This window comes from Mastigoproctus giganteus, chromosome 2 (assembly GCF_048544385.1).
Source record: "Mastigoproctus giganteus isolate SK-2022 chromosome 2, ASM4854438v1, whole genome shotgun sequence".
NCBI classification, from domain to species: domain Eukaryota; kingdom Metazoa; phylum Arthropoda; class Arachnida; order Uropygi; family Thelyphonidae; genus Mastigoproctus; species Mastigoproctus giganteus.
In genome coordinates, this window is record NC_143576.1 from 192323393 (window position 1) to 192345216 (window position 21824).

At 35.5% G+C, this 21824-nt stretch overlaps 1 protein-coding gene across 1 annotated transcript in view; it reads right to left on the reverse strand.

The window, feature by feature from the left end:
* The window catches only part of LOC150089867 (uncharacterized), a 180381-nt gene that overhangs the window by 133242 nt on the left and 25315 nt on the right, over nucleotides 1-21824 (reverse strand). Inside the window, exon 2 of the mRNA XM_090389681.1 lies at nucleotides 7742-7823. Coding sequence (XP_090245807.1) covers nucleotides 7742-7823 — 82 coding nt within the window. The remainder of the gene's footprint in view (nucleotides 1-7741; nucleotides 7824-21824) is intronic.

The window sequence follows — 21824 nt, forward strand, 5'->3', positions numbered from 1 at the left end:
ATTTTCTGCCTACACCAAAGCTCGCAACAATTGTAAAGCAGTTATTAATCAAGCTAAGAGTAAAAAACTTGGTTCTTCCTAAATGGTAGCCAAGCATGCTGGTCTCTTGCCAAAGCTATTGGCTGCAACTTTTGTCCATCTCTGCTCCCACCTTTGTCAAAACCAGTTGGTTCTATTGTCACATTAGTCAAGGATAAAGCTGACCTGCTACCACCCCATTTTTCTTCCAACTCCTGTACTAATGATCTTGGTAAAACACCTCCCACCATTCCCAACACGCTCCATTCAATGCCTCCTGTGGTCTTCCGTCAAAAGAATGTCAGAATGATTTTGACAAATCTTGATGCTTAGAAAGCTCCAAGTCCTGATGGTATTTCTCCACTTGTTCTCAAAACCTGTGCTCCTGAACTTACTCCTGTTCTTTGCCACCTTTTTTCACTTTCTTATTCCAAAGGTGTTTTTCCTTCTGCTTGGAAATTTGCTGATATCCAGCCAGTTCCTAAAAAGGGGTGCAAATCCCTCCCGTCCAATTATCGCCCCATTGCAATTACTTCTACTCTTTCTAAAGTAATGGAGAAATCAGTTAACCCCCAACTCTTAAACTACCTAGAAACCTTCTGTCTGATCAACGATTGCCAGTGTGGATTCCGTCAGTGTCGATCCACTGGTGATATTCTGGCTTATGTTACCCATTTATGGACTAATTCAATGGAAATGTTGGTGAAACACAAGCAGTTGCACTTGACATCTCAAAGGCTTTCAATCATGTTTGGCATAAAGGTCTTCTAAATAAGTTTCAATCTTATGGTTTGCCAACTGGTTTTTGTAATTGGTTATCCAGTTTTCTCTCTGATCACTCACTGAGGGTGATGGTAGATGGCTCTCTGTCTTCTAACTTTAACACTAATGCTGGTGTCCCCCCCCAAGGTTCAGTTCTTTCCCTCCACTCTTTTCCTCTTGTATATTAATGACTTTCTTCCATTGACTAGAAATCCTATCCATAATTTTGCCGATGATAGCACATTGCATTCCACTTTCCATTTTGGGAAATCTTGCCCTGCTCAATCAGCTTAAACTTCTTAAATATCCACTAGCAATTTCTTAAATGCCGATCTCGATCTTCAGGTAATTCTCCAATGTGGCAAAGACAACTTAGTTGATTTCAATCCTAAAACTCAGTCTTCTCTTATATCTCTCAAAAAGGATTCTTCTGCTGCTATGCTTATCTTTGGTGACACTCCAATTTCTAGGAAAAATGATATATCTCTTTTGGGGATTATAATCTCTCTTGGCACAAGCACATTACAAACAGTGCTTCCACTGCATCTAAAAAACTTGGTTTTATCTTTTGCTCTCGGCATTACCTTTCTTCCAAACAACTGTTCTCTCTGTACAAATCACAAATCTGCCCTACCATGGAATATTGTTCTCACATCTGGAGCGGTGCCCCTAAAACCTCTCTCAGGCTTTAGATTTCATTCATAAGAGGGCAGTTAGGTTAATTAACGACTCCTCTCTAACAGAGTCTCTCCACTCGCTGTCTCTTTTCTACAGATACTTCCATGGGCACTGTTCTTCTGAATTGGCTTCTATAATTTCTGTTGTCTTTCAAAACAGTCCAAACACATGCCACCACAAGCCAACATACATTTACTGTGGCGCCTCCGTAGCCAGGTGGGCAGGAGCAGCAGTGCATAGCACACGCTTCTTTATTAGACTGGGGTTAGAGTCCGTGACCACCAAATATGGAGGAAGTGGAAAGGTCAGGGAATGACCACCACATATCCTCGGAGCAATATGGCCTCAGTTGCTAATGCTGCTTAAAAAAAAAACAAAAAACCATTTACTGTCCAACTTCAAACTCACAGAACCAACTTTTCATCTTCCTCGTTTATTCATTCAACTGTCGTTTCCTGGAACAACCTCTTTCATACGTATTTCCTGAAAATTACAATCTACAGAAGTTCAAGTCTAATGTCAACAAATATCTTCTTTCGTCTTTTAAACTCCAACCCAAGCACAGTACTAAGTACTATAGGTCCTAATACTATAGGTTTTCATAAAAAAAAAAATAATAAAAATAAAAATTAAACTTTTTTCTAAAATTTTTATAAGCTATTTTAATAATGCATTAAAAATTTGTTATTTTTCCTAATATTTTATAACTTCATTTACAAAATACAGAAAATTAATAAAATTCTTTAATTTAAAAATTTTTCAGATAAAAAAATGTCCAAAATAAAAACTGAAGATGTAAATACTGTAAATAAAAAAACTTGCAAAAGATTTAAAAAGGATTGGCTTTTAAAACAAATTGATGCTGAAATTCCATCATCAAACAAAAACAAAGCCTAAAACTAGGCTTTGTTTTTATTTGTCTTTGTTTTTTGAAAAATATAGGAAATATTTTTAAATACAATGAAGAAAATGGTGTCGCCTTGTGTATTTGTGCGGCAGCAAAAGTTGCAGGATAATCTGGTACAGGAAGAAAATGAGAAGAATGGAAACTAGATTATTTAAAACGGCACCTAAGTCAGAAGATACATAGACGCAGTTACCAAGTTACATAATCTGAAAAAAATATATGACGTACGTAACATAAAAAAGGAAAAAGGTGAATGATTGAAATCAAATTTTGATATGGTTGAGGTTTTAATTAATGCTATGATATTAGCCATAAAAATTAATGCATCAATTAACTCTGTACAAGACATTCATGAACACAGAAAAATTTATAGATATACCTAAAAATTGGAGAAGCAAAAATTATTCATTTTAATTTGTTGAATGTATAAATTCTGTTCTCATAAAATATCCTGAACGAAATAAGAGCATCTACTTTCCACACGTTAACTATAAACAAAAGTATTGATATTTCAGTTATTGTTATTTGGTTTTTAGGAGCATTAGCAACTAAGGCCATATTGCTCCGGGGATATGCGGTGGTCATTCCTGACCTTTCTGCATCCTCCGTATTTGGTGGGCACGGGCTCGAACCCTGGTATAATCAAGAAGCGTGTGCTACGCACTGCTGCTCCTGTCCACCTGGCTATGGAGGCACCTTTGATATTTCAGTACAAAAAAAAAAAAAAAAAAAGTACTAATTTTGTATTTTAAATTTCGAGTGAAAATTGAAACATTACAAAACAGTATTTGGGGGTTTGAAGCTTACAAACCGTGACAGTTATGTCCATTTCAGAAAAAAAATATAATTTTTTTACAACGAATATAATCTTAATATTCAAAAGATGGCATTCACGTGTTATGCTTGGAAGGAAAAATGGAGTAGCAGCAATTCTCAAAAAGGAAATATTACATCTATATGAACAACATTGCGTTGCACACCAAGAAGATTTAGGATTGGGCAACACATGGAAATATGTATCTATTATGCAAGCTATAGAGACGTTGCTTAGAACTGTATACACAATGTTTAGCAGGTCTAGCAAAAAAAAAAAAAAAAAAAAAGGAAAATTAGAAGAACTAGCCCAGGTTACAGAACATGATGTTGTATCTTTCAGACCATTAAATGAAGTCAGATGGTTATCCAGACATTTTGCAGTTGATGCTTTAGTAAAATATTATGAAATATTAATCGAATATTGCAATGAGCAGGTTAACAAATATAATGATCCTATTAGTAAATACTATTTACAAATTCACAATATCATGTGGCATTAATTGCACTCAATGACGTATTAAGAGAGCTTGCATCGCTTTGCAAATATCTACAAAAAAGTTGTTTAAACATTATTGATGCACATCAATATGTTAAAGCTAAAATAAACATATTAAGAAGCCAATATCTTGGAAAAAATATTTTCTGGAGTGAAAATGTGAAAGAAGTATTATCAAAAATTCAAAGCGATGTTGACACTTCAGCTATAATTTGCTTTATCAAACTTGTATGTGATCACTTAGATAACAGATTTCCTGATGGTGAATTAAATGATTGGAAAGTATTTGATATTAATGCTATCACAAATGAAAGCAATAATTTTGACTTTGGGAAACTTAATGTGATACATCTTGCAAAAAAATATTCACGATTTATTACAAATAAAGAAAGTGATGTTATTTCTAAAATATCAGAAAAATATTCGGAATTAAAATTTATAATTGCCGAAAAAATTAAAACTGGATCATTTAAAACTTTCACTGACACTTTAAATTTCGTACTTACAAATTTAGTTTTGTAACATATCCATTTTCTATGATATCATGGGAACATATCAAGCATCAAGTGCAGATTGTGGGCGAGGATTTAGCACTATGAATTGAATTAAAACAAAAAATCGAAATAGAATAAATGAAGATCATTTAAGTGACATTATGAGAATCAAACTGCATTTAGCTAACGGTGCAACAATAAATGTAGATGATGTCTACAAAGTATGGACTTCTACAAAGAACAGAGGAGAAAATTTTCAAGAAAAATAAATAACTAACTGTAAATTTATTGTTAACATTTTTTATTATTATGTATGTCCTTACTACAAACTTGTATTTTTACAAATTGTTGTAAAACAATTTGTAAAAATATTGCACATATTTAATCTTGTCTGAAATTTTTTTACTCAGGTGCATTTCTGCATCATGCAGCTATAATAAAAATTAGAGGGGAACATTGCTCAACATGCTGACATACCTGAGTACTTCAGTCAGCAGAATTCCCAAACCAAAGGTGTGGGGAAATAGTCTCAGAAAACACACAAAATTACATCTACAAGACTATAATTAGTGCTACATTAACTGACATTCTGGTGTCACTTTTCAAGAGACAAATATCGAGTGATCCTCTGATGTTTTTAGTTTTTGAGTTTGCACCTTATCTTTAGACTCAAAAAAAAATTCTTAGGGACTGAGGTCCACAGACCTTGGAGGGTATTCAAAAACACTCCCCTGTGACATATCAATTTTTCATGAAATTTCCTGTCCAGATAATCATGGAGAGCAGTATAAAAATGTGGAGGTGCACTATCCTATTGAAAAGAAAAACACCATCTGTAAACATGTTTCTGATATCAGGGTAAAGTAAACTGCAGCCATTATCAATCCACTGTCGGATGGAAGCTTCCTCAACAATTCATATTGAGGGAAATGGACCATAATCTTCCATGCTGATCCAGTGTGGGTTGGGCAGATTGACCGTATTTAGCAGACAGGGGCTTGAAACCCAGTCTACTCAAAGAGTGTGTGCTACTGCAGTCCCACTCGGTCACGGAGGCCATTTGTATTAGGTACTGAATAATTCCTTAACATTTAAAAATAACTTTCCCCAGTAACAGTGCCACTGAGTCTGTAAGGTCCAATAATCCCATAAGAGAGCAGTCCCATCCACACAGTTATCCCTGGCAGGTTTACATCCTTCTGAAAGGTGAGGTCGGATAAGGATTTTTGTTGGGCCAGTAAACACAGTAGTGATGATCAATTGTCTATTTAGTTAGAACATGGTTTGCTTGACCATAAAACATCCTCAAAAGCACCAATTCCGCCATTTTTTGACAATACCAAATCAAAAAATTGCATTCATAAATCTGGATCATTTTCCTATACTGTATACAGTAATTAAAGCGAAAAACAGCTTCAAATTTTTGTCTTTTAAGATTCTGATAACACTCTATTGATTCATTTGCAGTTCTTGTGAATACTGTCTTGTTAACTTTTGTGGGAAATGTTCAAATGCATTCATGACAATTTCAACGTTTGATACTTCTTGATGTCCTTTTCCTCCCACTGCGTGTCTTATTAATGTCATGTACAGTTCCTCAAATTTATTACACAGAAGTGTTATTGTTGACAAGTAGGTGCCCCTGTTTCATATTGTCATGCTAAACCTCTATAAAATTTTCAAATTTCCAGTACCAATAATTCATCAAAGTCATTTAATGCACAGATTATGAATTGTTAAAGTATGTATATACAGGGTGTTTCAAAATTATGTATACACACTTTAAAAATTTATATTTAATAAGCAATATGCACCAATTCAATTTTATTAAACTCATTATGTAGCTTAAAATTAGAAAATGTTTTTTTTTTACAATAATTACAGTAATCAGCATTCTGCAATATACAAGTTTTGGGTACACAGTTTTATTTGCTTAACTTTTGATCTAACAGAGATTGTAAATTGTTTGGAATTTAATTTTTGTTCTATTTTATAGATACCTTTAAAATGATGGAGAATACCCAATTAAGTTTTGAAGAAAGAAAGGAAATTATAAAATGGTATTGGAAATATGAAAATGTCAATGAAGTTCAGTGTGCTTGTAAATATCGATATGGAACAAAAGCACCCACACGTATAACAATTACTAGTTTGCGGAATAAATTTGAGGAGCATGGAACCATTCAGATTATTAATAACTTAGCTGCTGCTGTTGTTGTTATTTGGTTTTTAGGAGCATTAGCAACTAAGGCCATATTGCTCCGGGGATATGCGGTGGTCATTCCCTGAGCTTTCTGCATCCTCCATATTTGTTGGTCACGGGCTCGAACCCCAGTCTAATCAAGAAGCGTGTGCACTGCTGCTCCTGCCCACCTGGCTATGGAGGCACCTCAATAACTTAGCATGTGGCAGGAAGAGGACTTGAAGAAGTAATGAAAACATCGAGACTGTAAGAAATGCAATCTTGTGCATCCCAAGAATAATATCAACAAGATGGTGTTCACAAGAGCTAAGTTTAAACCATACAAGTGTTTTTAGAATGAAGGAATTAAAAAAATTCAACAAGAAGTAGAAAACATTTCATCTGATTTGTGCATTTCAGTATGTAGATATGTTGAAGATAAATGCCACTCATGCATTAATGCTGATGGAGGGCATTTTGAACAATTAAAGTAGTGTATAAAGTTTTATTGTTGTAAAAGAAATTGTTTTTGTCTTCAAAGTATTAAAAAAAAATTCACATTTGTATATATTGTTCAATTAAATATAAATTTTTAAAGTGTATACATAATTTTGAAACACTGTGTGTGTGTGTGTGAGAGAGAGAGAGAGAGAGAGAGAGAGAGAGAGAGAGAGAGAGAGAGAGAGAGAGAGAGAGAGAGAGAGAGAGAGAGAGAGAGAGAGAGAGAGAGAGAGAGATTTTGATTTGCCCTATATCTACACATAGTACAGCAATTCATACGTATTGCATTAATTTTAATGTAATACATTTGTACTGCCTTTTTTTTTTTAAACAGTAATCAGCATTCTGCAATATACAAGTTTTGGGTACACAGTTTTATTTGCTTAACTTTTGATCTAACAGAGATTGTAAATTGTTTGGAAATTTGGAACCTGCATAAAGTTTGCAAGTGCAGTATCTATAATAACCTATCTATCAACACAACTGACTACATGACAAAAAAAGTTAAATAGCATAGAATTACAAGCCTTTGCCAATTCCTTGACCATGTGCAGCTCCTGTTCTCTTCGGTGATAAATTAGATGTTAATATATATATATGATCAAGGTACCACTGAATAAACTGTGTCGATATCTGAATTCTAAATGGAAATAACCACAAAGAAAAGAACTCAGTTAAGGTCATAATTAAGGAAATAACTCAATTTTACATTTTATTACATATTTCAAACACAAAAAATCCTGCTTGTGAAATTTTTGCACTTCCCTGTATATCTAAATAAAAACAAAAAGGGTAACAAAAGCCTAAAACACTATAAGAAAAAAAAAAATTAAATGTTTAAAATAAATATTTGATGAAAGATTTATATATAACAAAATTATACTTACATTTCGATGAAACCTTGAAAACGAATGAAACATGTAAAACCTATGCATGTATACAATAGCTGTATTTATGCATAACTGTGTGCTGTTTAATAAAATTAAGGAAACTCTGATATAGTTAAACAGTAATAAATAAATAATAAATGAATATATACAGATAAACATACATACACTGAAATGACAATGAAATAGGACTATTTACCTAATATCAAGTTCTGTATGCCCATGATTGTTCATACAGAACAATCCTAGAAATCAGAAGAAAATTATATGCACAAATGAATGACAAAAAAAAAAAAAAAAAAAGATAAACAGGAATACTCTCACTATTCACTCACATTATGCCCTATCCACTAAGGAACATTTCAATATCAATTATCAGCATCTACTTATACTTCAAGAATCAGACCCACGCAAGTTATCTTGGAATCTAAACACACAGTTGGTTTTGGGAGTCCCTACAGTTTAATAAAACGAAAGCACTATGGTACCTAAAGTTCTAAAATAGCACCTAGTAATATATGCTTACCACAGGAAACTTTCAGTAATGTCAGATGTCAGCTATGTTGGATTTCACTGATATCAGCAATGTGTTCCTCTGACTGGTTTTTCATATAACATCATTATCTATTCAGACTAAGTCATATAAACCTAAAAAGCAAGCTTTCTTTTTTCCTTTCTTAACACTTAAGGTGATGTCTCTGCTAATTTTGAAATTTTTTTTCAACATAATGAAACTGTTGCATGCAGTTATGTCACAAAAATTTACTAAATTATTGCAGGGCAATAAAATGATTATTTTCTCTAAATAAGACATTTCACTCTCTCAGAAGCTTAGCATTCTATAAAATAATGAAGTACCACTGCCCTATGCTTCAGCAACTTTCCTGTCAGACATTTTTCTGTGGTCTTGTTTTGCAAATTTCCTAAACCTTTATGTCATGAAACTCTTGGTATAATTTTCTCAGGTAAGATAAATAAAGTATTTAAAGAGGATAAAGATAAAATTATTACTATCTAAATAACATACTCTCACTGCAGTGTAATGAGACAGAAAAAAGTCAAGGCAACACTTTCACAACTTCATAAATAATGAATATATCATGAGTTAATTTAACGGAATATATCATGAGTTAATTTACAGAAGGGTAAATTAATTTATAGGGCATTCTGTTATGCAAATAAATTTATTTTTATTGTCACCTAATTCCCAATTGTGCTAAAACCCACCGAAAATTTTTCAAGGTGCTAAAACATTTGTTTAGGAAAATCTTACCCAAAATGTTCCTGAACCACCACAAAAGGTAGATATTTACAAAATCTTACATACCTAAACTGAATGTGTTTGGCCTACAATTTTGCCCTCATTTTGTGTCTACAAAGATATATCGCTCAAAAAAGCTTGATGTAGAGCCGAGTTTAAAATATTAACCAGAACTGGATTATTTTTGTTTATGAAATTAAGTAATTGAAGAACTGTTTCTATCTCCCAGTTTTTTTTTTAATGTAGTCACTCAATTATTGCGGTGTAGTAGTAGATTTCAATAAAGGTAATATAGCAACCTGCACCATTGGTATGGGAGCGGAATGTAGTTCATGCAATGCAGGTTTTTCCTTGATCTAAATGTGATTACTAAGCATTTTTAAGTTCCAGTTTTCTGATTCTCCTGGAGGGGTGGAAATGAGGTATAAAGGAGATAACTTATCTGGGAACATATAATAATAATTTGTAGTTTAATGAACAACAATGTTATACATTATTTATTTATTTTTATTTATTTTTTTTTTTTGTAGTTGTTGGCGCATAGGCTTCTGTGGCCATAATGCACCTCCCAAGGTTTTTTGCAGTACTTTGATCCAAGCCCGAGGCAGGAATCGAACCCACGACCTTTGGGTTGCCAGGCAGGCACTTTACCCACCCGGCTAGCCCGGTCGGCTGTTATACATTATGTGTGCAAGGCCACTGAAGTCATCTCAATGATTACAGGACCATAGGAATTTTAATTTTGGAAAATAACATACAGTAGATAAATATAATATGAATTAATACATAACAGCAAGTTTTTACTAGATACTGTTTTACTTTCTTTTCAAGTATTTTTCTTTTGTTTTAAAATTTTCCATTTATTTACTCTTTTTTAAGAAAAATAAATAAATGGGAAAATTATTTTTTTTGTAATGCAGTAGTTGTATGCGAGGGTCACTTTTTCAATAGGTGTGTTTAGTTGTGTTGACCAGCCTGCTGTACAAGGGCATGTCATGTCTCTGTTGTGTGTGTCCGTGTTTTCTCTTGCAAATAATGAAAAAAACAAATTACATTCAAAAGAATTATTTTAATTCTTTTGAATGTCACTGGGGTGGAAAGCAGCAATTTCATGAAATAGATATTTCAAGTAAAAAAATTAAAAAAAGGATAACTCAAAATCAAAGTTAAGCACAGAATGAATATTTCGGTGCTTAACTTTGTGATTTTGGCCGTTCTTATTAAAGGTCAGTTATCAGTACAGAATAGTATGCAAATATACTTGAAGTACAGAACAGCATACAAATATGAACATAAATTGACCTTCAATTGGTCAGCAAAATCCAGAATATGCACTGGAGTACAGCGGAAGAATGAATGAAGAACACAGCAAAAGTCATTAGACCTTCTTGGTGTTTATTCACATACACAGCTGTAAAATTGTTTAAAAGCATAGCATGCTTTCCAAAATTAATTTATACAAAATTACTGTATGAAGAACTGAGACACTAGAGCAACAACAAGATTATTTTCCGAGAGACATCCTCAGGCGCAGCAAATATCATATACCACAATATATGTATTGTGAATTTCTTTATGCTGACTGGAAGCATGATGCATAAAAAGGTACAGAATTTGGATATGTTTAAAAAGAAGTGTTGTGGCTTTCTTTCGTCATAATCCAACTAGCAGTGTCTGGGAAGCTTCTTCCACCACATAGGATCAAGGCAAACAGATTTGGAGGATGTGTTTAAGGAATAAACTGCATCACAGTCATTTGTTTTTCGAACAAAGCTTGCATGAAGGCTATGACTCAAAAACACTTGAAGTTTTGTAATTTTCTGTTAACAAAGTAGAAGAAATTCCCAATTTTTTTGGCAGTACCCTGTGGAATGACAGGACCACCTTCCCTCAAGGTGGCTTTGCCAACAAGCAGAATTCCCACTACTGGGATCCCATCTGTCCAAACCCATATTGTTACAGAAATACTTGCCATGATGAAATGATCAATCAATATGTTGTGTGACAGGTTGTCAGCTCAGATTTCTTGATGGCATGCTGAATGAAGCAAAATATTATGGACTTGACTGGTTAAAAAGTTCTGTACACATCAAGACCTGACAATATCTTTGGTTCCAGAGCAATGGCACCCAACCGTACAAAATTATAGTATTACAAAACTGGGTACAACGTATATTTAAAGGCCAATGTATAGGATATGGGAATGATGTTTCTTTGCTCCCATATTCATCTGATCTCATCCCTTTACACTTTTTCTTTTGGGGTTTAACTAAAGCAAATGCATACAAAACACCCACTGACAATACTGGTTGGCATCAATTCCCTCCAAGAAATAATTTTGACAGATTCTTGTAGGAAATACAGTAAACCCACGCTATTCGCGGCGGTTACGTTCCTGAGAAATGCCGCGAATACCGAAAACACGAATACTGAGTTATGGCTCCCATAGTAATAAAGGGGTTCCGTTCCAAAGTATGAAATATATAAGAAAAAATAGTCTAAAATTTTGTCCATGTATGTATTATATGTACCTTCATAATATGACTATGTACATAGTGAAATGCAAGCATATGGCATCGAAATGAAAATAAGAAACAATTTAATATTAAATGTAATATTTATTAGAAATTTCAAACAAATCTTTCAAACTAGCACCTTTGCTAGCTAAAAAACTTATCCCGCCAGTATTATCACCAGTTTTGCTGAAGTGTTGATAAAGGAGTTTTGCCTTTTCACGAATGATGAGTGAACTTAACAGAATTTTATTTTGAGTTCGTTCTTCTATCCACAGATTTAAAGCTTTTTCCATTTTTTCTAATTTAACATCACGAATTACAGAGCAAATTTTTGAAGCAATTAGCGTCTTTTCACGGACACTACAGCGGATTTTTTCTTCCGATTTCTTGATTGATCGTACCGTTGACTCATTGATTTTATAATGTTTTGCCACTGAGGAGACACCTTCACCATTAGAAATTTTGTCTAATAATTCAATTTTATTCGCTAATGTCATCCCCTTCTTTGATCTTTTCACATTTCCCTTGTTATTCGTAGCCATATTTTTTGTACGGGTTAGAAAGAACTTGTCCACAATAAAGTCACTTTCTTCCATTAACACACTCAAAAAAAGTCTGTTTTACACTGCAAAACAGTAGATTTATCACTTTTGTAAGCATATCAATTTATAAATTTATTCAATTTATAAGCATATAAATTAAAGGCAAACGACAAAACCTTCCATGACAATCGCATAACACATACTGAACAGGGATTAGCGAGAAACATCCAAGTTCATGATTTTGTCACCCCTCTCCCCCACCCGCTGAGCGCTGTTATGACCGGGAAAGATAATTTTAGCCACGCCCATGTCTTTTTTATGGCGGAAAATGTTCACAGCGCTTTAAAATTCACATTTTTTTTCAGGTTTCATTTTATATTAAATCAGCGACCGCGAAACCGCGAATAGCTGGGGTTTACTGTATATTCCAAAACTCGGATAGTTCTCATCACTGTTTTCAAATATTGTAAGTTAACAACCAAAAACCAAGATCTGTAGTTGGTTTAATCATCTCTTCTATGTATTTATTTTTTTAATCTTATTTCTAAAACATTTCTAGAGCATTTGGGAGCTTTTTACAACATTTTAGAACGTTGTTAGGGGTGGAAGAAAGGTTGTGATGTTTCCAGAACTTTTGACGGAGTTCTCTAAAAAGTTCAGAGCCTTCTAGTAACTTCTCTACTGGTAATTGTATAAATACAAGTGGGTTCCGCAACAAGAAAGAATTTTTCATATTTCAAAAATGCAAATGGTGAACAAAGTGCACAAGTGTTTTAGTGTTAATGTATAGGTTTGTGCTATAGCATCATGTTTATACATAACCAACTACTAAGTAGTTACAAGATTGGCATCATTTAAGTATATCTCATATTGTGAATGCCTTCACAAAGAGTTGCCATGGTATTGCACTACCTCAAATAAGTACCGCTTCTCTAACAGAGAACTCATCGTGAAGGCATTCACAATATGATATATACTTAAAAATGATGGCAGTTTTTTTAACTATTTAGTAGTTGGCTACATATAAACATGATGCTACAGTACAAACGTTTATACGTTAGTTAACTTCTTCGTAATCTGAGGCTACTGACCTAAACAAACTAATTTTCAATTACTGTACACCATCAGGCATCTTTCATACTGTGGAGTTATACTTCACAATTGAGTTGTCATCTTTGCAACACCAGGTTAACTGCCAACTGATGAAGAGCCAATAAGCTCTAAAATGGTGCCGTCTGGGTGGTGGTGGTGGTGGTGGTATCCGCCGAGAATAAGTAACAGTAGTCTACTCTATTAGAAAAGGGTTACTTATTCAAGGTAGTGAAATACCATGGCAACTCAGAGCAGCAAAGCAAAAGGCTCACTCAAGCTAATAGGAGTGCTGTGGCTCAGGGGAAAACTGAGGGGGGCAGTTGTCCTCTGAATCACAGCCTTTTTAAATGAACTGCTGGTTTTATGTTTGTGAAGCAATTAGGGACAGGACATGATATTGCCAAGGGTAATGTCTTTGAGTGTACACAATATACGGAGCGTGAGGAAATCAGGCGCCAACTCAGCGTTGGTATGGGACTATATGAGAGCTTGAAGGACATGGTGGATACCCTCAAAGGATTTAAATTGAGGGCCCATCAACCTCTCAGCTGCCCACATCAATACCAGAGCTTGCACTTGAACATCATGCAACACCCAAGGCAAAATGCGCTGGTCCCATAGGGTAGCCTTAGAGGTAGTCATAAATCGATGCCTTTTGCTGTTCCGGTGATATGGCAGGAACTTCGAGATCACACAAACAATTGTTACTTTTGCATGACCAATATTTCTGGATTTTCTGGAAAATCCAAGCATAAAATAGAGTATCCCAACATACCCTCTGCTCTAAGGCCAGTTTCCTTACAATGATACCATGCCAGTGCCAAAGCTACAAGAAATGTATGGACTTGAATCTGATTCAAGATTGGAAAAGGAGTCTCCAGAAGCAAAACCCAGAAAGAGTACAGATCCAGACTTTTCAATTCTTGATACTGCAGAGCCACATCTAATCACTCAGGCAGAATTGAAGAATTTGGTCAGATTTGGACCTATCCAAAACCAAAGCTCATTTAATGGGATCACGGCTTTCAGCAGTGGAATCTTCTTGAAAAGGGTGTCTTCTAATAGGAAGAGACAATCTAACATAACGACCTATTACTCAATGGATGGTGCTTTGGTTTATTGTAACAATATCCAGGAATTAATGAGAGTTACATCAGGAGCATGTCCCTGAGCAGTGGAGGCACTTCATTGATTCATCAGAGGTTAGTTTGAAAGCAGTTTTACTCCATAATGGAAATAAGAATCCATCTATTATATTGGCCTATGTAGTTCATATAATGGAAACATACGAATTCTTTTGCAAAATATATGCTATCAAAAATACAAATGGAATATCTGTGCCAACCTAGAAGTGGTAGCTTTGCTGACTGGGTTGCAAGATGGATACACTAAATACTGTTGCTTTTATGTGAGTGGGAGAGCCAAGCGAAGGATTGCCATTGCAGGGTAAAAAAATGGCCAGACCATTCAGAAACTACACCAAGCCAGAAAAATTTAGCACATCCTCCTTTGGTCGATAAGTCAAAAATCTATTTACCTCCACTGCGCATCAATCAAAGTTTGATAAAAATATTTGTGAAAGCAATGGACAAAAAAGGAGAAAGGTTTTCTTGTTTGAGGCAAAAGTTTCCTCGAATCAGTTAGGTCTAGATAAAAGGACTTTTTGTGGGTCCTCAAACTACTATTCCAAGATGGGGAATTCACTAAAAAATTAAATGCTATAGAAATAAGAGCCTGGAAGGCATTCAAAAATGTCTTTCGGAACTTTTTTGGCAATGAGAAATCACACAATTACAGTGCAATTGTGGATGAGCTAATTTTAGCATACAGAGAAGAGTTGGGATTCAACATGTCGTTAAAGCTTCATTTCCTACATTCCCATTTAGACTTTTTTCCTGAAAACTTGGGAGCAGTCTAATGAACATGGTGAAAGATTTCACCAAGATATTTCTCAAATGGAAAAAAGATACCGTGGAAAATGGTGTTCAAATATGTTGGAATCTCGTACAGGAGACACCAATGGACAATTATAAATGGCAAAAACGACAGAATAATCGTCACTGAATAGAGTAAATAATTTAATGACATTTAGTATACACTGTCTTAAAGTTCAACATATTTCTTAGTTAGTATAACAAACCTAGTAGAAGCTACTAGGTTTTTAATACTAACTAAGAAATACTGTTTGAGGCTCAAACCTAAACTGGTGTCAATGAACTATTCAGATTACTGGCAGAAAAGAACAAGATGAGATACATATAAACACAATCTTGGGAAATAGAAACCTTCAGTGAGTATAAATTAGTGCACAATCAAGTTCCAAGTGGGATGAGACAAATTAAGGCAGATTACGAGATGTTGGTGGCAAAGAAAAGTGACAAAAACTTTACTACCCTTTACACTAGAAAGAAAGGGATGAATCACAGTGATCCACTAGATATGAAAGGTACAACTATAGATAATTACATCCAGATTGCTGACAAAATGAACAGACATTTTGTATCTATATTCACAAGTGATGAATTTTTAGAGAAAGGGAAGCCAGAGGTTTACCAAACTCTAACAGGGAGCTAAATTATTTTGTGATAACTGAGATTAAAGTGGAAGAGAAATTGTTGCACTAAACATAAAAAAGGCACCTGTGGCAGTTGGGATCTAACTAATTTTATAAAGGTAGGCAGCAAAGGAGTTAAACAAACCATTAGTCATCATTATTAGGGCATCATAGGATTCTGGGGGTAGTTCCTATGGATTGGAGATGTATGAATGTCACCACTATTCAAAAAGAGGAATTAAAGAGTGAAATCTTAGTCCATAATGTAAGACATTAATGTTCATAGAGCTTTTAGTATTGGTGATTTGGTGTAGATATAGTATCGATATAGCATAATACATATAACTTAAATTTGATAGGAAATACAGAATTCACATAACGTAAACTTGGCAGGAGATACGAAATACATATAGTGTAAGCTCGAAATTAAATTATATTCAATAACGTAAACTTCATAGCATAACTGGTGCATGGTGTTATTAGCCCATTAGAATATAAGTTTAGAGTAGTAATTTAAATTATATTGAATTAGAACCAAAATCATGTCTCTTATTAACAATAGCCACATACACAGGTGAAAGTAATTCTTGCACTGCTTCTATTGGAACAAGCAGAAGCCTGGAAATCAAGATGCCAGGGATTTTAAGGACTGCTGGGAGCCTTCATGGAACAAGTAAATACATGGGGGTGTGCTAGGGTATCTAAGAATAAAAACAGGTACATGTATACTTGCATGTACACCAATGCTAGGAGCACAGTAAATAATTTGATGAATTTGAAGTACTGATCAAGACATTTTTGGAATATATCAGAGGCATTGCATCGCACAGCATGTAATTATTATTAGCCATATGATGCAAGGAAGCATGAGGCTTATTCTTCACCAGCCAAAACAAAAAAAAAAAAAATTCCCGAGTTACCCTGAGTCAGAAGCAGAAAGGAACACCAATAAACAGAAGGACCTTAGGTGTGCCAAGCCCGTACTCACCAGATGCGAGGCCCTAGGGTGAATGACTGCAGAATTTGAATATGGGGAGTACAATGTGTACAGAAAGGGCAGACAGGATAGGAAGAGAGGAGGAGTTATGCTGTTAAGAAACAAAATCTAAGGCATCCAGCTGACATGGGTGGCCAGTACAATGATTCAGTTTGGTGCGACATAAGCACTGGGAAAGCAAAAATGAGAGTAGGTGTCTAATTATAGGCCTAATGACTGTGATGAGTACAACGAACAATTGTAGAGAAATAATGTGCCAGTAATATCCTATAATGGGGGATTTTTATTTTCCAGGTATTGACTAGAACTTGTGGATTGGTCACTTGCACACTAGCAAGACTTTTCTAGATTTATTGGATGACTGTTTTCTACAGCAGCATGTTCAGAAGGCAACAAGAGGGATTAAATACCCTTGATATGATTATCATCAGTGATTACTCATGCATTAAGAATTTGCAGATAAAATAACTACTAAGTGGCAGCAATCACAGTGTACTGATATGGGATTTATTTAAAAATGTAACTACATAAGGAGTAAAGGGAAGGTTTTTGCTTTCATAAAGGTGACTATGGTGGACTCAGACAGTTTTTAAATTTTATACAGTGGGAAGGATGATGTTACCAACAACACATTCTAAATGGGAAGCATTCGAGGAATTAGCCTTGGAAGCTATTAGGCTTTTCATACCAACTAAGAAGTATTCTTCGCGGTTTAGGCCTAAATGGATGTCAGATGAACTAACGAGACTTGTGACAGAGAAGTAAAATGCACGAGATGTATATAAATTATCAGGCAACACAGAAGCTTATTGTTATTTGTTTTTTTTTTATAGGAGCATTAGCAACTAAGGCCATATTACTCCGGGGATGTGCGGTGGTCATTCCCTGACCTTTCCGCATCCTCCATATTTTGTGGTCACGGGCTCAAACCCCAGTCTAATCAAGAAGCATGTGCTATGCACTGCTGCTCCTGCCCACCAGGCTATGGAGGCACCTCAATAACTTAGCATGTGGCAGGAAGAAGAAAGAGGACTTGAAGTAATGAAAACATCGAGACTGTAAGAAATGCAATTTTGTGCATCCCAAGAATATCAACAAGATGGTGTTCACAAGCGCGAAGTTTAAACCATACAAGTGTTTTTAGAATGAAGGAATTAAAAAATTCAACAAGAAGCAGAAAACATTTCAGCTGATTTGTGCATTTCAGTATGTAGATATGTTAAAGATAAATGCCACTCGTGCATTAATGCTGATGGAGGGCATTTTGAACAATTAAAGTAGTGTATAAAGTTTTATTGTTGTAAAAGAAATTGTTTTTTGTCTTCAAAGTATCATATTATTGTATCATTGGTTTTTTTTTTAGGAGAATTTGCAACTAAGGCCATATTGCTCCGGGATATGCGGTGGTCATTCCCTGACCTTTCCGCATCCTCCATATTTGGTGGGCATGGGTTCGAACTCCAGTCTAATCAAGCAGCACGTGCTACGCACTGCTGCTCCTGCCCACATGGCTATGGAGGCACCAACACAGACCCTATGGTAGATAAGCTAATGTGTAATCAAGTCACAAAGTAGGTTAGGCAAGTGAAGGCAAATCTTTGGCAAAGAAAAACAGAAGACTTCTTTACTTATGTAAATTCTAGAAGGAAGGAAGGAGATGAATTAGATTGGTCCACTCGATATTAATAATTTCACTGTTGATGATCCTGCTCAGGTAATGATAAAATGAATGCATATTTTGCGTCTACATTCACAAATGGGGTATTCTGTAGGGAAGTGAAGGCCAGAATTTTATCAAAATCTAAAAGGGAGTTAAATTATTTTAAAATAACTGAGAAGAAAGTGGAAGAGAAATTGTTAGTTAAACATAAGGCACCTGAGGTTTATGGGATCTATCCAGTTATATTAAAGGTGGTGGCAAAGAAGTAAGCAAACCCTTAAGAAAAAAGCACCTGGAGTGGATGAGATCTAGCCATTAATTTTTAAGGGACGGTGTAAAGAAAGTAAGTAAACCTTAACCATAATTATTATAGCAACCTTGGATTCATTGGAAGTCCCCCATGGAATGGAGATTTGCAAATATATATGTGCAATTCACAAAGGGGATCAAAGGGTGACACGAATAATTACTGCCCTGTTAGTATAACTTCTGTTCCGGGGAAAATAATGTGTGCAAGGCCACATTATTTTCCCCGGAACATAACTGGTTAAAGAAGCAATGCAGGGTCGTCTAGACAAGATTGCAGTTATAGTTCAGACACAGCATGGGTTTGTTAAGGGGAAAAATTGCCTGACCAATTTGATTGGATACTTCGATGTGATCACAAAGAAAACAGATGCAAAAAATAATTTTGATATCTTATATTTTAAGCATTAAAGGCAAGTTGCTACTATGGATAAAGTGCTGGTTGAGTGGGAGAAGACAGAGTGGTAATCAATGAATACTGCTCTTCATGGACTAAAGCAGAGGTTTCAAGTTTCAGTGTTGGGACGATTGTTGTTTTTCATATTTCTTAATGATATTGATGAAGGTATATTAGGTCCAAGTCTGCATATGATACAAAGGCTAGCAGGGTTGTTAATGACAGTAATGATGGTATGCTGCTGCAACAGGATCTAGAAAAGTTGGGCAGATGGGCTGAGATATGGCAACTGAAGTTTAACATTGACAAATGCAAAGTACTGCATGGCACTGACAGATGCAAAATGCTTACAAACAAATGCAGTATGGGTAGTAGTAACCCCAGAGTAATGTACCAACTGTGCAGTATTACACTCAGGCCAGTGGTGAATGAAAAATACCTGAGCGTAATTGTGCATTCGGATATGAAGTTTTGAAAGTAGTGCAGACGGAGCAGCTCATAGGGTTTTGTCAATGATATACAGGAACTTTGCTAGCATGGATAAGGAGGTGATTATCCCTTTGTATAAGGCAATGGTCAGCTGAAACCTTGACTACTGTATACAGGTCTGGAGGCCTCATTTTAAGAAGGATGCAAAGAAGCTGAAACAAGTACAGAGAAAGTCAACGAGATTGGTGATGGGAACAAAGGGTTGCTCTTACCAAGAAAGCTTAAGTTCTTAAAATTACAGCATCTGCAGACTTAGCAACTACTAGTTGATCTGAATGAGGTGTATGAGGCTTTTAATAGTTTGAGCAAGCTCAATGCTGATTGGATTCTTCCACTTGCTTAGATTGAGGGGGCACAAATTCAAATTGAGTAAAGACAGTTGCAGAACAGATGTGCAGAAATTTGCCCTCAGCCAGTGAGTGGATGTTGCTGGAACAAGCTTCCATCTGTCATTGTGGAAGTTGATAGCTTAAATACATTCAAGGAAGAACTGGACAAACTTTTGAAGCAAATGGATAGGTGAAATGGGATTTTTTTTTTTTGGCTGATGCTGTCTGTATAAGCTCGCTTTCCTGCACCATATGCCACTACTAATGCTAAAATTAGTAATTACAGACTTGAAAGACTGACTACTGCTCCAAATAAAAAGATTGTCACAGGGATTGTAGACCATCTAGAGAGGACTGCAGTTATAGAGTTATTATTTGTTATTTGGTTTTTTTAGGAGCATTAGCAACTAAGGCCATATTGCTCCGGGAATTTTTTATGTAAACCCCAAACATGAGAAGTATTAGAACCTTTAGTACTTAGTACCGTGCTTGGGTTGGAGGTTGAGAAAACAAAAGAAGATATTTGTTGACATTGGACTTGAACTTCCGTAGATTGTAATTTTCAGGAAATACGTATGAAGCAAGGTTGTTCCAGAAAACAGCAGTTGAATGAATAAACGAGGAAGATGAAAAGTTGGTTCTGTGAGTTTGAAGTTGGACAGTAAATTGATGTTGGCTAGTGGCTGCACGTTTTCGAGCTGTTTTGAAAGAGAGAGAGCTGGAATTATAGAGGCCAATTCAGAAGAACATTGCCCATGGAAGTATCTGTAGAAGAGTCATACAGCAGAAACAGTACGTCTATGAGACAGCAAATGGAGAGACTCTGTTAATGATGAATCATTAATTAACCCAACTGCTCTCTTCTGAATGAGAATAAAGAAGCCTGAGAGAGGTTTTGGGGACACCACCCCAGATGTGGGAACAATATTCCATGGTAAGGCGGATTTGCGATTTATACAGAGTGAGCAGATGTTTGAAAGAAAAGTAACGCCGAAAGCAAAAGAGAAAACCAAGTTTTTTAGATGCAGAGGAAGCAATATTTGTAATGTGCTTGTGCCAAGAGAGATTAGAAGTCAGGGTAATCCCCAAAAGAGATATCATTTTGCGTTGAAATCGGAGTGTCACCAAAGATAAGCATAGGAGCAGAAGAATCCTTTTTCTGAGATATAAGAGAAGCCTGGGTTTTAGAAGGGTTGAAATTAACTAAGTTGTCATTGCCCCACTGGAGAATTACCTGAAGATTGGCATTTAAGGAATTGGTAGCAGATTTTCGAGAAGTTGAAGCTGATTGAGCAGGGCAAGGTTTCTCAAAATGGAAAATGGAATGCAATGTGCTATCGTTGGCAAAACTATGGATAGGATTTCCAGGCAATGGAAGAAGGTCATTAATATACAAGAGGAAAAGAGTGGGGGAAAGAATCGAACCTTGGGGGACACTGGCATTAGTGGAGAAGTTAGAAGACAGAGAGCCATTACCATCACCCTGAGTGAGCGATCAGAGAAAAAACTGGATAACCAATTACGAAAAACAGTTGTCAAACCATAAAATGGAAACTTGTTTAGAAGACCTTTATGACAGACACAATCGAAAGCCTTTGAGATGTCAAGAGCAACTACTTGTGTTTCATCGAACCTTTCCATTGAATTAGTCCATAAATGGGTAACATAAGCCAGAATATCACCAGTGGATCGACACTGACAGAATCCATACTGGCGATTATTGATCAAACGGAAGGTTTCTAGATAGTTTAAAAGTTGGCAGTTAATTGATTTCTCGATTACTTTAGAAAGAGTAGAAGTAATTGCAATGGGACGATAATTGGATGGGAGGGATTTGTCACCCTTTTTAGGAACTGGCTGGATATCAGCAAATTTCCAAGCAGAAGGAAAAACACCTTTGGAATAAGAAAATGAAAAAGGGGGACATAGAACAGGAGTAA